At 42.4% G+C, this 14,819-nt stretch overlaps 1 protein-coding gene across 3 annotated transcripts in view; it reads left to right on the top strand.

Moving 5' to 3' along the window:
• USP8 (ubiquitin specific peptidase 8) overlaps positions 1 to 14,533 on the top strand; it is a 35,121-nt gene extending 20,588 nt beyond the window's left edge. Inside the window, exons 11-20 of one of the 3 annotated variants that reach the window (XM_082198344.1) lie at positions 766 to 1,374; positions 2,708 to 2,794; positions 3,305 to 3,385; positions 3,709 to 3,971; positions 5,281 to 5,493; positions 7,476 to 7,686; positions 11,439 to 11,675; positions 11,824 to 11,966; positions 13,506 to 13,638; positions 13,870 to 14,533. In XM_082198344.1, the coding sequence (XP_082054470.1) occupies positions 766 to 1,374; positions 2,708 to 2,794; positions 3,305 to 3,385; positions 3,709 to 3,971; positions 5,281 to 5,493; positions 7,476 to 7,686; positions 11,439 to 11,675; positions 11,824 to 11,966; positions 13,506 to 13,638; positions 13,870 to 14,055 (2,163 nt within the window). In that variant the 3' untranslated portion in view covers positions 14,056 to 14,533. Of the gene's footprint in view, positions 1 to 765; positions 1,375 to 2,704; positions 2,795 to 3,304; positions 3,386 to 3,708; positions 3,972 to 5,280; positions 5,494 to 7,475; positions 7,687 to 11,438; positions 11,676 to 11,823; positions 11,967 to 13,505; positions 13,639 to 13,869 lie in introns of all 3 variants that reach the window. The other 2 variants (XM_082198343.1, XM_082198345.1) reach the window with 2 other exon arrangements.
• Positions 14,534 to 14,819: the final 286 nt, after the last annotated feature.

The following is a 14,819-nucleotide window of genomic DNA, read 5'->3' as shown; positions in this document are numbered from 1 at the left end:
TTATTTGTACCCCGCCCATCTGGCTGGGTTTCCCCAGCCACTCTGGGCGGCTTCCACAAAGACCAAAAATACACTAATATGTCATACATTAAAAACTTCCCTAAACAGGGCTGCCTTCAGATGTCCTCTAAAAGTCAGATAGTTGTTTATTTCCTTGACACCTGATGGGAGGGCGTTCCACAGGGCGGGCGCCACTACCGAGAAGGCCTTCTGCCTGGTTCCCTGTAACCTCACTTCTCGCAGGGAGGGAACCGCCAGAAGGCCCTCGGAGCTGGACCTCAGTTTCCAGGCTGAACGATGGGGGTGGAGTCGCTCCTTCAGGTATACTGGGCCGAGGCCGTTTAGGGCTTTAAAAGTCAGCACCAACACTTTGAATTGTGCTCAGAAACGTACTGGGAGCCAATGTAGGTCTTTCAAGACCGGTGTTATGTGGTCTCGGCGGCCGCCCCCAGTCACCAGTCTAGCTGCCGCATCCTGGATTAGTTGTAGTTTCCGGGTCACCTTCAAAGGTAGCCCCATGTAGAGCGCATTGCAGTAGTCCAAGCGGGAGATAACTAGAGCATGCACCACTCTGGCGAGACAGTCTGCGGGCAGCTGGGTCTCAGCCTGCGTACCAGATGGAGCTGGTAGACAGCTGCCCTGGATACAGAATTGACCTGCGCCTCCATGGACAGCTGACAGAATGTTGGCACTAAGTGATCTTTGAGGGAACGTCGCTTGCAAATCTTACCAAAATATGTCTATTTAACTTTTTTGCCCTTTCAGATTGATCGTACAAAAAAGCCTTCAGCAAAAATATCAGACGCTGATAACAGGCCAAGAGCTGAAAGCCCAACCATTGGCAAGCAGCTCCTTTCAAATGGCAGAGTGGTTCCAGATCGTTCCACAAAGCCTCCCTTGGATGCTAAGGGCAGTCTGAGAGAGGAGGAGAAAGGCCACCTACCAGCGGAAAAGGCTTCCCAGTTGGAAAAAAGCAAGCAAGAAAAAGAACTGCAGGAGAAGCAACAGGAAGAACAGACAGAGAAGCTGAGGCAGGAGAAGCAAGAAGAAGAGCAGAGAGCGAGAGAGGAGCAGAGGGAGAAGGAGGGCAGGGAGCACCTCCAGAAAGCAAAAGAGAAAGAGAAGGGAGAAAAAGACCAGCCGGCCAACAAAGGGGCAGCTGAGAAGCAAGAGGTGGAGAATGCGCCCAAGGAGCTCACAGACATGAAAAAAGGAAGCAGAACCGAAAATGAATCCCCTGAAGTCAGAAAACTGGACACTGACAAAATAGTTGTGGGTGAAAAAGACAAGGTTACCTGGACACCAGAAATGCAGAGGCGCAGATTTGCAGAGGAGTCCCGGGCGTCCATGAGGGTGGATTCTGGCTCAGGCAAGGTGAGCAATTCATGGGTATAAAAGGCAAGCATCTTGCTTTGTCTAAAGAGTCTTCCCTTTCCCCCCTGAAAATGAGTAATTCTATCAAAGCCAGAGAGGCACCTTTACTGTTTCAGCTCCAGCCCTATCAGGAGGCAAGTTCCCAAGTTAGGTGAATCGTGGAGGGAGAAAGGCAGACTAGTGAGTTTGCACATTCCTAATAGGGAAAGGGCTTGAGAGGTTTTAATGAAGCTCCCATAGATTCCTTTATCTCGCACATGAAACCTTCCTGCGAACCTTTCACACAGCAGGAACATTGGGCTTCCCACACACCCATCCCCACTACATGTGGTAGAGGAGTGAGTAAACCTATCATGTCACTCATGGCTCCCAGGAAGGCACTAAGCCACCCACCTTTCCACATTTTCAAGCATCTGCATAAGGTTTGAGTAGCACAGAAGTGATTGCTAGGTGTTTTGTAGAGCAGGAGGCAGCAGACACTGAAAACACAACAGAGGGTTAAAAAAAAGGAAGACAGTGGTGATTCAGAGGGTTTTGTTTTTTAATCCTTGCCACAAGAAAATGTTGGTGGTCTCTACAGGCCCCCAAAACCCTCCTGGAAGCTGTAAGGCCCACTGACCACAGCTTTACCACCCTTTCTTAAACTAAAGCACTGGTGAAATACCCATTCATTTACAGGATTTGCTGATGAAGGAGTTTTGCTCTTCCTCCCCACCCCCACAAAAGCAGATACATATAGAAATGGCTTGCCACCGTTGTTGTTGTTTTTACTGATCACTTCTACTGATCATGACTTGCTTTCTGGGAAGAGAAAAAATCCCTGAGGAACTAAGAGGTGTTTCAGATGAGATGATCTAAGATTGGCAAGCGTTGGCATGTTCAGGGTTCTCCTTGGACATAATGTTCGTTGGGGGGGGAAAACCTCACAAATATCTGACTGAAACATGAACTGCTCACTAGTAGTGATACCAAGCATGTTCAGCAGAGTTTTTCAAGGGCTGGAACCCGCTGCAGGTTTCCAGCTGAGAATCCAGAGGTTTTGGAGGAGTTTACAGGGCAGTTTTGGCTAGTTCCATGTGAGTCTTAGAAAATTGTATTCCTTATATACAATTCACGCATCTAGCAATTTTCACTTTGAAATACATCTTCAAATTTGTCAGTGTTTTGTTTTGGGTGTCTTTGTACTCCGTAGCAATTCATCCAGAATAAAGTGCTATTTTATGTGATCCTGTTGTGTATTGCAGTCATGTTATACTAACATTGAGGCGTTTTGGAGCTTGATAAATTAATTAATGAAAACTGAAAGTTTCTCTTTCAAAATCTTTTACAGCAGACTGGGGTTACAGGACAACCAGAAAGAGACACCCAAAAGCCAGAAGCCATTAGAGATGATACTGATCAAGACTCTGAAAAAAATAAAGTAAATTCACTGTGAGGTGTCTTTGTCTAGCTGCTGAAACCTAGTGCCAATGTCATAACATGGCCTCAATTTACATTCGTTGTCATGTAACTGTTTGTGTTACATTTCATAAAATGCATTTCAATATTTTATTTTTCATAAATAATAATAATGGGTTGCAGCCAGTGGTAGTCCTTCTCAAAGTAGACCTATAGAAATTGATTGACATGTCTAACCTAGGTTTAATAATTTCAGTCGGTCAGCTCTGAGTAGGACTGAGTGGAATACAACCCAATAGATACAGTGGCTTGTATCTAACGTAGTGTGAAGTAACCATCCTGTCTGCTTGGATTTTTGAATGTGCAACAGGATGGTGTTTTGCACTAGCCCCAAACATTGATAACTTGAACTTTCTGAATTTTTAAAACACATAATCTCCTTTATGCAGAAAGCCTGCAAAATGCTGAGGATAGCCAAAGTAGGTATGTATCTTTTAAGACCCACAGTTTTGATCTGTGTTGTTCTTTTCAGTCTCAGCGGGAGCCACTAACAAGGGCACGGAGTGAGGAGATGGGGAGGATAATACCAGGACTGCCACTTGGTTGGGTCAAGGTGAGTGGAATGTCTTCTGATGTTCTGGGTTTTTTCTGCTTGTGAACACTCTTGCGCTGAACCCATTTTTATATTTGCTGTTTGGATGTTGAGAAAAAAATGGTAATGGCCATATAATTGGACCCAGAAGTTAAACCTGTAAGACTGAGAAGAGTGGCGCAAGCCAATAATATGCCAATATTACATCACTCTAGAGGCCATTATAATACTTTTCCATCTGGGTTATGCTGGGAAAGAAATACGAATTTCAAAAGTGACCGTGCAATCTTTGCAGTTGTCATATAACTTGCTCCCTTTTCTCTTTGTGCACATGTCACATGAAGTTTCTGGAGCCAGTCACAGGGACTTTTCGTTACTACCACACTCCAACGAATACAGTTCACATGTATCCACCAGAAATGACTCAGTCAGCCACTCCACCATCAACCCCGCCAACACATAAACCAAAGACTCAGGCTGTTGATCAGCGGGAAAGGGAACATTCCAAATTGAAGCGCTCTTACTCCTCGCCAGACATAACCCAGGCCATTCAAGAGGAAGAGACAAAGAAAATCACCGTCAAGCCTACTATCAACCGTGAGAACAAGTACGTCTGCTGGAAACTCACAAACGGTGCTATAAGACATGATTTTCTAGGGTACCTGCTAAAAATGTCTTTTACAGTTAGTGAAATCTGTGAAGGATTAGAAATGTTTGCCATTTGTGTGATTACGTTCCACCATGTCTGGTGTGGGGGACTTTTGGCTGTCTAGATGTTGCTGAACTACAACTCCCATCATCCTTAGCCATGGTTGCTGGAGCTGATGGGAGTTTCTCTTTATCTGGGGGGCCAAAGGTTCCCCCACACATGCGCGGTGTAGATATTGCAGAGACGTGTTTATTCCCATAAAAGCTGGTTAGAACAAATCTGATGCAAGCCTTTTAAGTGTGTGTATGAACACACACATATACATGCCCATATACACACATATACATATACACACATATACATGCCAACAATACATATATTGTTGTTTCAATATATTGTCCAGAATAAGTTTGAAGTCCACATCATGATATTGGTTTCATAATATCTGACATGGCGATACATCGTGAATGTGTGTGTGTGCGCGCTATGTAAAAAATTGTGATGTTGGGAAAGCCAGTCATCTCTTCTCTCCTGATTCTTGCCACCCCTGTTGCTCTGTACTATAAAATAACAGTTGCAACAATATGTTAACAGTAAGTAAAAACGTATCAGTTTTTGACCCCTAAGTAGTAGCAGTTGCTACGTAGTTACATCCTTATTTCAGACATTGTGATGCATATCAGTATATCATGATGTTTAGCTGGCGTTGATATCACTCGGCCCTAGCACACACACAAACGATTGGTTCAGCATTTCATTTCCATCCTTCGAAAGCCTGATGTTTCTATTTTAATACTTACAGCTTGCTAGGGCAAGGATACCTTGTTATCTGAAAGGAGCAAGGTATCACAAAGACTCTCGAGTATCCTTTAGTATTTGTAATCTGAATGAGTTTGGGCATGATCAAGACAAAGTTAAGCACTTAAAGTCTCGTAAGAGAGTCAAGCAGACAGAGAAGTTTAAATCTGTATTAATCTGTATTAATATTCTACTCTACAAAGTAAAATTTTGCAGTGGCATATGTAACAAAAGCACTTGAACCTTTTTTTAAAAAAAGTCGTTGCCACCTCACTAAAATGAAAAAGGCTGTAGTTAATATTATATAGTGCATACTTGTCTGTTCCCACAGATTTCTGGAAACACACTTTTGTTCCATTGATTCATGAGAGACATGCTAGTGACACCGTAGAGATAGATTCGGCTCGGTTTTTTTTAAAAAAAGCATGAAAATACATTTCACTCTTTAATATTGCCTCTTTCCTTACAGACCAGTAAGCTATCCTAAAACTGAAATCTCAAGGCTCTCTGCGTCTCAGATTCGTAATCTCAACCCTGTATTTGGTGGAATGGGAGCAGCTCTGACCGGCCTCCGTAATTTGGGAAACACTTGCTATATGAACTCTGTGTTACAGTGCCTGTGTAATGCACCACACTTGGCTGATTATTTCAACAGAAACTTGTATCAAGATGATATCAACCGGTATTTATTTGCTTGTTTGTTTGCTTCCATTAACACACAGCTGAGTGCGAAACTTGTTTCATATATTTAGATATGCTGCTTTAGTGAAATCGTAGTGGCGTTTATTTTATTTAGCACATTTATCTCAGAACTTAAGGCAGTAGGCATAGTCTTCCCAGGAACTGAATAGCCATAGATATGATTTATCTTTAAGCAAGGTTTGGTTTATTTACTCTTATATCTACCGCCTTGCTCCTTTTATCTTGAAAGCGGATAAGGCAAATACGAAACAAAATATGAAAACAACAAAACATCAAACGGAAAACAGCAGATTAAAGTGCTAAAAAATAAGTACCATCAGCCAAACAAGGCAAAGCCCTTTTCTGGACAGTGTGACCAAGTGATAGCTAAGCAGAACTCATGGGGCAGGTAGTTCCACATCTTGGGCCCTGTAGTAGAGAATGGCTGTGTTCTGCCTCTGCTGCCTGAGGCAATGTTGTGCGGATGCCTGACGATCGTCTTCCAAAGCAACTACTCTATTCCAAACTTAAAAATGGAAAGCATAATGCTGGTGGTCAACAAAAGAGGTTTAAAGACTGTCTCAAGGCATATCTTTAAAAATGTAGTATAAACACTGACAACTGGTAAACACTGGCCTGCGAGCGCTTCAGTTGGAGAACAGCCTTGACCAAAGGTGTCATGGGCTTTGAAGACACTCGAACTCAGGATGCAAGGGAGAAACGTGCTAGGAGGAAGACACGCTTGGCAAATCCACACCATGATCAACTCCCGCCCAGAAACCAATGTCCCCATTGTGGAAGGACATGTGGATCCAGAATTGGCCTCCACAGTCACTTACGGACTCATTGTTAAAACCGTGTTTATGGAAGACAATCTTACTCGGCTACGAGTAATCGCCAAAGAAGTCGTCTCTGAATTCTAGTTCCTGGGAGTCACAAGGGAGGAGAGAGCTTTCTGTAGTGGGCTTTCTGTAGGCATCTAGTTGACCAGTGTGAGCAGTGTTCGAAATTAGTCAGGCCCCAGGCACATTTTGAACCTGGCTTTCAATGGCTTGCAACCACCAAATGAAGATGCCTGGGCACCAGAATGGGACCTGACATCTCCACCATCTGGGGATCGTTGGATCTGGACTGTTTTTTGCACCCTAATACCCCATCCTGTAGGGATGCGGGTGGCGCTGTGGGTTAAACCACAGAGCCTAGGACTTACCGATCAGAAGGTTGGTGGTTTGAATCCCCGCCACGTGGTAAGCTCCCGTTGCTTGGTCCCTGCTCCTGCCAACCTAGCAGATCGAAAGCACGTCAAAGTGCAAGTAGATAAATAGGTACTGCTCCGGTGGGAAGGTAAACGGCATTTCCGTGTGCTGCTCTGGTTCGCCACGAGCGGCTTAGTCATGCTGGCCACATGACCCAGAAGCTGTAAGCCAGCTCCCTCGGCCAATAAAGCGAGTTGAGCGCCGCAACCCCAGAGTCGGCCATGAGTGGACCTAATGGTGAGGGGTCCCTTTACCTTTACCTTTTTACCCCATCCTGTAGAATTCTATGAGTCACATTTTATCTGCACAATCAGAATGAATTTCTGGAACCAAATTGCTTTTTCTGTGCAGCCTGAGCAGGAGCAGACACCATTAAGAAAAAGAGGTCGCAATAGGCCAATAGATACGTCTCTGGATCAAGCGACTTCTCTTCTTTTAAGTTCTCAAAGCTCTGAACTAGCTGGATGTTGAGCTGAACTGAACTGCTCTTCTTATATTCTTAATACCCTCTTCCATGTTCCAGCCAGCCTGGCCTCTTTGAAGGCGAGGGGCCACACAGCATTCTCCAAAGTAGGCAAAATATATTCACTTAGTCTTTTACCATTGATGTATATATTGCTTCACTCGGGGAATAAGGATAAACATGCAAGTGACAGCATTCTGTTTGTTTCAGTTAATTATGTCTCTAAAAACGGTGTCAGCCATTAAACTCTCTCGTTATTTGCAGGTCAAATTTCTTAGGGCACAAAGGTGAAATTGCAGAGGAGTTTGGCATTATCGTGAAAGCTCTCTGGACCGGACAATACAGATATATCAGTCCAAAAGACTTTAAATTTACCATTGGGAAGATCAACGACCAATTTGCAGGGTACAGCCAGCAAGACTCTCAAGAATTGCTTCTGTTCTTAATGGATGGTCTACATGAAGATTTAAATAAAGTAAGTTTGATTTTTGGTGAAAACTAAGCATTTTGTTTCAGAATTTAACACGCTAACCCCCCCGACCCCAACCAAAAGGTTTTGTATTTGCTCTTTTGTTTGAACCATGAGGGGTTGCACTTCTGCCTGTACAAGCTATTTGAAGTGTTTGGGTTTTGTTTTGCTTTTAAAATAGAATTTAAATTCTTTAGGTTTTTAATTCTGCATGTTTTATTGTTGTAAGTCACTTTGAGACCAATAATAATATTTGTATGCCGCCCATCTGACTGGGTTGCCACAGCTACTCTGGCGGCTCGCAACAGAGTATTAAAAATACAATAAAACATTAAAAACTTCCCTAAACAGGGCCGCCTTCAGATGTGAAGATGCCTAGGTGGTGAAAAGTGGGAGATATATTTTTAAAGAGAGTAAGGAAGTACTCAAGCACACTTGGGCAGACTACATGACAAACATCACACCTAGTTTGACCTAAAATCTAAAGTGGGCAGCTACTGCTTTGGCTGTAAATCTTTAAAAATTATTTCTTCACTCATTGCATAATTATATTTGCCATGGGATTTTTGATGTTTATTAGCACAGACCAATGAGCAAGTGGGACCTCCAACGAGATGTCATAGTGTCGAGTGCTTTTCTTTAGCATGCCAACCAGCCAGCTGCCTTTTAGATTGCTCCATTCTATTCTGCAAACTCCCATTTTCCATTTTTAATTCCAACGGACACTCCACATTCTGTTGTTGGTTCCCCCCCCCCATGCATTTTCAGTTTTAACAGCGCACCATATACATTTTATCTTGCAGTGTTTTTTACAGACTTCCCAACCTAATCTTCAGCGACATTCTAACAAAGTCTTGTTTTGCTGCCTATCCACACTCAACATTCTGTAGCCACTGAGCGTGCTCAGTCCTAGTTGGGCTGTTCTGGATTCTGCTTTGTGTCTTTACCCCCCTTGGAGGGACAGTTTGCCATATTGACTCCATAGAGCTCTTTAGAACCAGGTGCTGTAGAGAAACAACGGAGGATGCTTTGCTTTTGAGCTGCACAGGGTTATCTAGCTGGGATACAGTTGGCAGGTGATATACTCAATTGGTCAAGACTTTTTGACGTGAAGCAGCAGAACAATGTCTATGTTCATTAAGCAGTTTCCTAAAAGCTGGTGCAAAAATCACAAGATCGTTCATGCTTTTTATAGAGAATGTAGCCCTACGCAGGCATTCTACTTATGTGTAAAATAAACATGTAAATAGGAAGTGGGACTGTGCAGAGTAGCCCTACTCTTATATTGCATGTGCCAAGTAGCATGAAGACAAATACTGGGGGTATTTAAGCACCATTCTGTATGTACTGATGAGGACAAATTCTAGGAACTCCTGGTTGAGATGAGTGATTACCAGAAAGGTTGCCTTTCTGTTTAATCAAACCAGTGCTAGCCCTTAGATCCTTAATTACAGCAAAATATTCACTCTTTTCCCCCATCGAGTTCATAATTGTTTCTTTCTGCTAAAATGCCCACGTAAAGAATGAGAAACTCTTAATTCAGACGCAGATGTGTGCAGCTTAACTGATCTCTAATCAGAATTACTTTAGGAGAAAGCATCTATAAATATAGCCAAGATATTTAGTATAAAACTGCTTTGCAATATCCAGTTTGTAACGATCAAGGAATTGGGCACAATCTGTCAAGGACAACTATACTAGTTTCCTTTTGAATTTGAAGGATTTATTTTCTTATTAACTTAGTTCAGTTTTAAAAGGTTTGTCCATCGTGTTATCCTCATCTAGCTTACCTTTCCTGAAATTAGCAGTGTAATAACTGGATATATTTTTTTTGCAAGATCTGTTTTTCAGTCTTTTTTTTCCTTCCTATTTTTACAAAAACTATGATGTCCTCTTAGAGAGTAAGTAAACCAAAACTTTATTATCCATCTTCTGTCTAGTACATAGATTTATTGTTTGTTTTGCCATGTCATGAGTGTGATAGAAAAAAAACCCTGTTCTTCATTTCACTCTTGGATGCCACTGTAACTATTCAGTGTTCTGTTCCTAAAACACAAAGTTCTGCAAAAAGGAGGTTATGGTTATAACCTTATTCGAGTGTGTCTCGTTTCTCCAGTCCATTGCAACTGCCATTTCTTAGTTAGGTTACACAAATAGCAGAATTAAATTGCAGAATGGACTGTGCTACTTCAGATTGCAGATGAGGGAACACCATTCTGAAACGCTCCCTCACTTAACCCCCCCCCCACAAAGAAAAACTCACTTCAAATAGAAAGTACTGTATAAATAAGAAACCTTTATCCCATCCCTTTGCCTTTTGGGCTCATATTCTGCTTAAAATGTGTTAAAATAAGGGAGCATTCAAAAATATGATATCCCAGCAACAATTAAGTGCTATGGTCCATTCTGCCATATTCCGCTGTATGTGTAGACTCTATTCAACATTTCGTAAGCTTTTGAGTTGGACCTCCCTGCGCAGGTAGACTAGAGAAGGTACGAGAATGTTGCCAACTGAATTCTCCATCTTCAGTTTTCCCCAACTTCAGTTAGGAAGCCTGTAGCTACCCAAGCTTGAGAACTTCCTTTAGATTACAAGCAGGGATGGCATGATTCAGTTGATCTTATACACACACACACACACACTCGTACCTTCATTCTTGAACGGAATCCATTCCAGAAGTCCGTTCGACTTCCGAAAACATTTGAAAACCAAGGCGCGGCTTCTGATTGGCTGCAGGAGCTTCCTGCACTCAATCGGAAGCAGCATCGGACGTTCGGGTTCCAAAGAACGTTCGCAAACCAGAACACTCACTTCCAGGTTTGCAGCATTGGGGAGCCAAAACGTTTGAGTCGCAAGGCGTTCGACAACCAAGATACGACCGTAGATAGATAGTGTACAAACTGGTGTGGAATGTAGCTAAAAAGCTGAGCTACAGATTTGAATCACCAGTTTTGAATCTTGCTTTTGCCATGTTCTCTCCAGATGGCCTTTACCCCCAACCCCAATTGCTCAGCCCTAGCTTTCCATGCCATCTTCAGTATGGGGTTTGGTCGTACTCACCTGCTTTAAAAGCTCACTGTAAGCCTTGGAGGCTTGTTGTAGCGGGCAGGGCAGTCGGAGGTAGAGGAGGAGGGCGAAAGGGGCAAGAACCAAAAGAAGTGAAGAGAGAGAAAGTTAGGAGCATTTGCAAGCGATTTGTTCAGATCTCTATCAAGAGCAATCTTGTCACTTGCCTGGCAGCTGCTCCCTTGGGGGCGGAGGGAGGAGAAAGAGGGGAATCATGGCCCTATTCACTGCTGGTATGTGGCCCTTAAAGAAATGTGACTCTTTTTTAAAAAAAGATGCATTTGCTGGGGTTTTTTGTTTACATGCACGTTAGGTAAAGCGTATATTTGTAACGATAAAACAACAGTAGCAAAATAAGCCAAACACATGAGAGAAAAGGAGACTAGTGGTAAGAAAAGCAAACGAAAGGATTCAAAGAAAACTACCCATCTGTTCTCGCATGTACAAATAATTGCTTTCAATCGGTGACTCTTGGCAGAAGGTTTCCATTCTTCTGGCCAAGAAAAAAAGCAATAGCACAAAGTAGCCAGGGTGCTCAAAGAATCTGTTTCAATGTTTGCATGTTTAGCATTATCACCTTCCTTCTGTCTTTCCATAGCTCCACCTGATGATGTTCCTGTCTGTAAAACTTACCTTCATGTGTTTCAGGTATGCTATAAGCATTTTTTTTTTTAACTTCCCAACTTTCCAGGCTGACAACAGAAAACGTTACAAAGAAGAAAATAATGATAATCTGGATGACTTCAAAGCGGCGGAACTTGCGTGGCACAAACACAAACTGCTCAATGAATCGATTATCGTTGCTCTCTTCCAAGGCCAGTTCAAATCCACAGTTCAGTGTCTTACGTGTCACAAAAAGTCTCGGACCTTTGAGGCTTTTATGCATTTGTCCTTGCCACTTGCATCTACCAGTAAATGCACCCTACAGGTTAGTCAAATGAGTGACTTTAGGTCACTAGTTAACAATGCTTAACTTTCCCAGTTTTGCTTTCAACAAAACTGTTCCTATAAATCCTCACCTCTGCTGTAAACCTTTGAATTCAGGTTGTGTTTTGTTTTTGCTTCCCCCACCCCAGGAATGCCTTAGATTATTCTCCAAAGAAGAAAAACTGACAGATAACAATAGATTTCATTGTAGTCATTGCAAAACCCGAAGAGATTCTTTGAAAAAATTAGAAATCTGGAAGCTGCCTCCTGTTTTGTTAGTGCACTTGAAGCGGTAAGACTCAAAAGTAACTGTACAGATTATTTAGTCTTCCTAAAAGCGCTAAGGTGATTTTTTTGTTTAATATAACATAGGAAGCTGCTTCATATTGTCCATTTGGTTCAGTTGCAGCTCTCTGGGATATCAGAGACATTCCAGGCCCTACCTGGTGCTGCTGCAGAATTGAACCGGGGAACTTTTGCATGAAAAGAAGTACTCTAGCACTGAGTTGTGTTTCATGTTCAGAAATGTAGTCTTTGAAATATATATTTGCATGTGGGTAGTGTAGGAGGAAGGGATGCGGGTGGCGCTGTGGGTTAAACCACAGGGCCTAGGACTTGCCGTTCAGAAGGTTGGCGGTTCGAATCCCCGCGATGGGGTGAGCTCCCGTTGCTCGGTCCCTGCTCCTGCCAACCTAGCAGTTTGAAAGCACGTCAAAGTGCAAGTAGATAAATAGATACCGTTCTGACGGGAAGATAAACGCCGTTTACACGCCGTTTCCGTGCGCTGCTCTGGTTCGCCAGAAGCAGCTTAGTCATGCTGTACGCCGGCTCCCTCGGCCAATAAAGCGAGATGAGCGCCGTAACCCCAAAGTCGGTCACAACTGGACCTAATGGTCAGGGGTCCCTTTACCTTTACTTAGTGTAGGAGGATGCATAATCATACGTACTTTGAGATGAGAAATGTAATGTGTTCAGAGTCTCTTATGGCCTTATACATTTTGGTGGATAACTGGTTCGCAGGCCAGTCTTGTCTGCCAGGGGGCCAAATTCAGCCCAGAATGCCATTTCTCAAAACCCACATCTAGTCAGCTGACATCCCTCCTATGGTGATGACAACTAATGGGTGGGGTTGAATTCTGTCTTGGCTGCTCTCCTGGAAACAGGCATATGCAGCCAAAGCACAGTGCAGGGCTATTTGAAAGCGCTTTTGCAGTTTTACATTGCTCTTTAAAACTCCCACAGGGCTTCTTGCAAAAGGACTTTCAACTAGTCTATACTTTAAAGTCCTGACAACTGGAGCTTCAAAGCACAGAATCATAGTGGTGTTGGGTGATTGACTGGTGGGCAGCTCCACCCACTTGTCAAATTTCACCCGGCGCAGGTGGGGGGATAAATATTTGGCCTGCCAGCCAGAAAACATTCCTTGCCCCTGCTTTGCATGTTACATTGGCAGTATGGCCTGAAGCAATTGGTTTCCTGCTGACCAAATGAATTAAACCAAGGAGTAGGAACTCCTTAAACAAAAGCAAGAGATTTTCAGGATGTGATATTCATCCTAAGCCATCCTGCTATTTGGTCACATAAGCAACTAATTGGTCTGTGAGGTGACACTTTGGGAAATTTTACTTTAATTTTATTTATAAGATTTATATACCGCCCGTCATCAGAAGATCTCAGAGCAGTTCACAAGATAAAAACACAAAACAGAAGCAATAAAACAGTATGGTGGCATAGCATGTGCAATGAACAGCGGTGTGGAAATCCTTGCTTTAGTTTTTTCCATAATACCTTTTCAGCTTTCAGTGTAATTCTTAATGCTTTTCATGCCTAGGTTTTCTTACGATGGACGGTGGAAGCAAAAGCTTCAGTCATCAGTGGACTTCCCATTGGAAAACCTTGACTTATCGCAATATGTTATTGGCCCAAAGAGTAACTTGAAGAGATATAACCTGTTTGCAGTATCTGTAAGTAATTTTGTGTAGCTATGAATCTTACCTGCCAGTTAATCTGTATATAACATCACCAGTTAAGCAACCATGTGCAATGTAGTGTTGCTTATTAACATTTCCCCCTTGAAGGCTTTATTCTTTTCGGTTGCACTTGGGAGTAGTTTATGCCTTGATTTTTGAGTACTGGAAAGTATTTGGGCCAAATAACATTTTGTGGTCCCCTAATTTCATTCCTGTTCTGTCTAGAATCATTACGGAGGGCTGGATGGAGGACATTACACAGCCTACTGCAAAAATGCTGCCAAACAGCGATGGTTTAAGTTTGATGATCATGAAGTCTCGGACATCTCTGCATCCTCTGTGAAATCCTCAGCTGCTTATATCCTCCTTTACACTTCTTTTGAACAGCGAACCGCCGATATAGCCACATAAAGAAACATTTGAAGAATATTGGTGTCTTTTTTGTAAATGCATCCTATAATGAGCTGAGCTGTGATGAGTAAAAGGTCCGTTGCTGAAGATGATGATGTTTGCAGCGGTTTCTCAGCTGAGGTGTCTGTTAGTGCTATTGCTTAGTCCAAAAATTGTTAACTCTGCCGTTTAATAATATGGAACAATTAGTTTTGAAACCACTTATTTTTAGTAATGCTCCAAAATGATAAATCTAGCTTAGCCTTTTTTAAAAGTCATTAATATATGGGTTTAAAATGCCCCTGAACCCAACAATATCTTTTTTGTCTCCCGCATTTATGCCTTTTCACACTAACCTTAAGCTTGATTCTACTGTGAATATCTTAGAATGATGTAAACAGGTAGGAATGTATGTGTACATATTGATTGCAGACTTGCACATGCGAAGTATGTATATAATAAAGGTATGTGGTCCTTTGAGAACCACTAGAACAGAAAAGGGGTTGCTTTTGTTTTGTCTAGAATATCTTCATTCTTACAGATAAGAGCACAGCTGTATTTTTTTGTTTGAGCTATGGCATTGATATCTGCACACCCTAAAATGTATATATTACAGAATTGATATTTTCCTTTTTAATAACTTATTGAAGCAATTATTTGAAAATACAATGGCCTGTTAAAGAACTTCTTTGCCTGTTTTGGACACTTGACAAGTTTGGATTTTCGGCTTTCCCTTACTCCTTGTGAAAATAATCCCATCTAGATCCCAAAGAGTGGTATTATGA

Source organism: Podarcis vaucheri (assembly GCF_965113315.1).
Source record: "Podarcis vaucheri genome assembly, chromosome: 14".
Taxonomy (NCBI): Eukaryota; Metazoa; Chordata; class Lepidosauria; order Squamata; family Lacertidae; genus Podarcis; species Podarcis vaucheri.
Note: the sequence above shows the minus strand (reverse complement) of the source record. Positions and strands in the feature narration are given on the sequence as shown.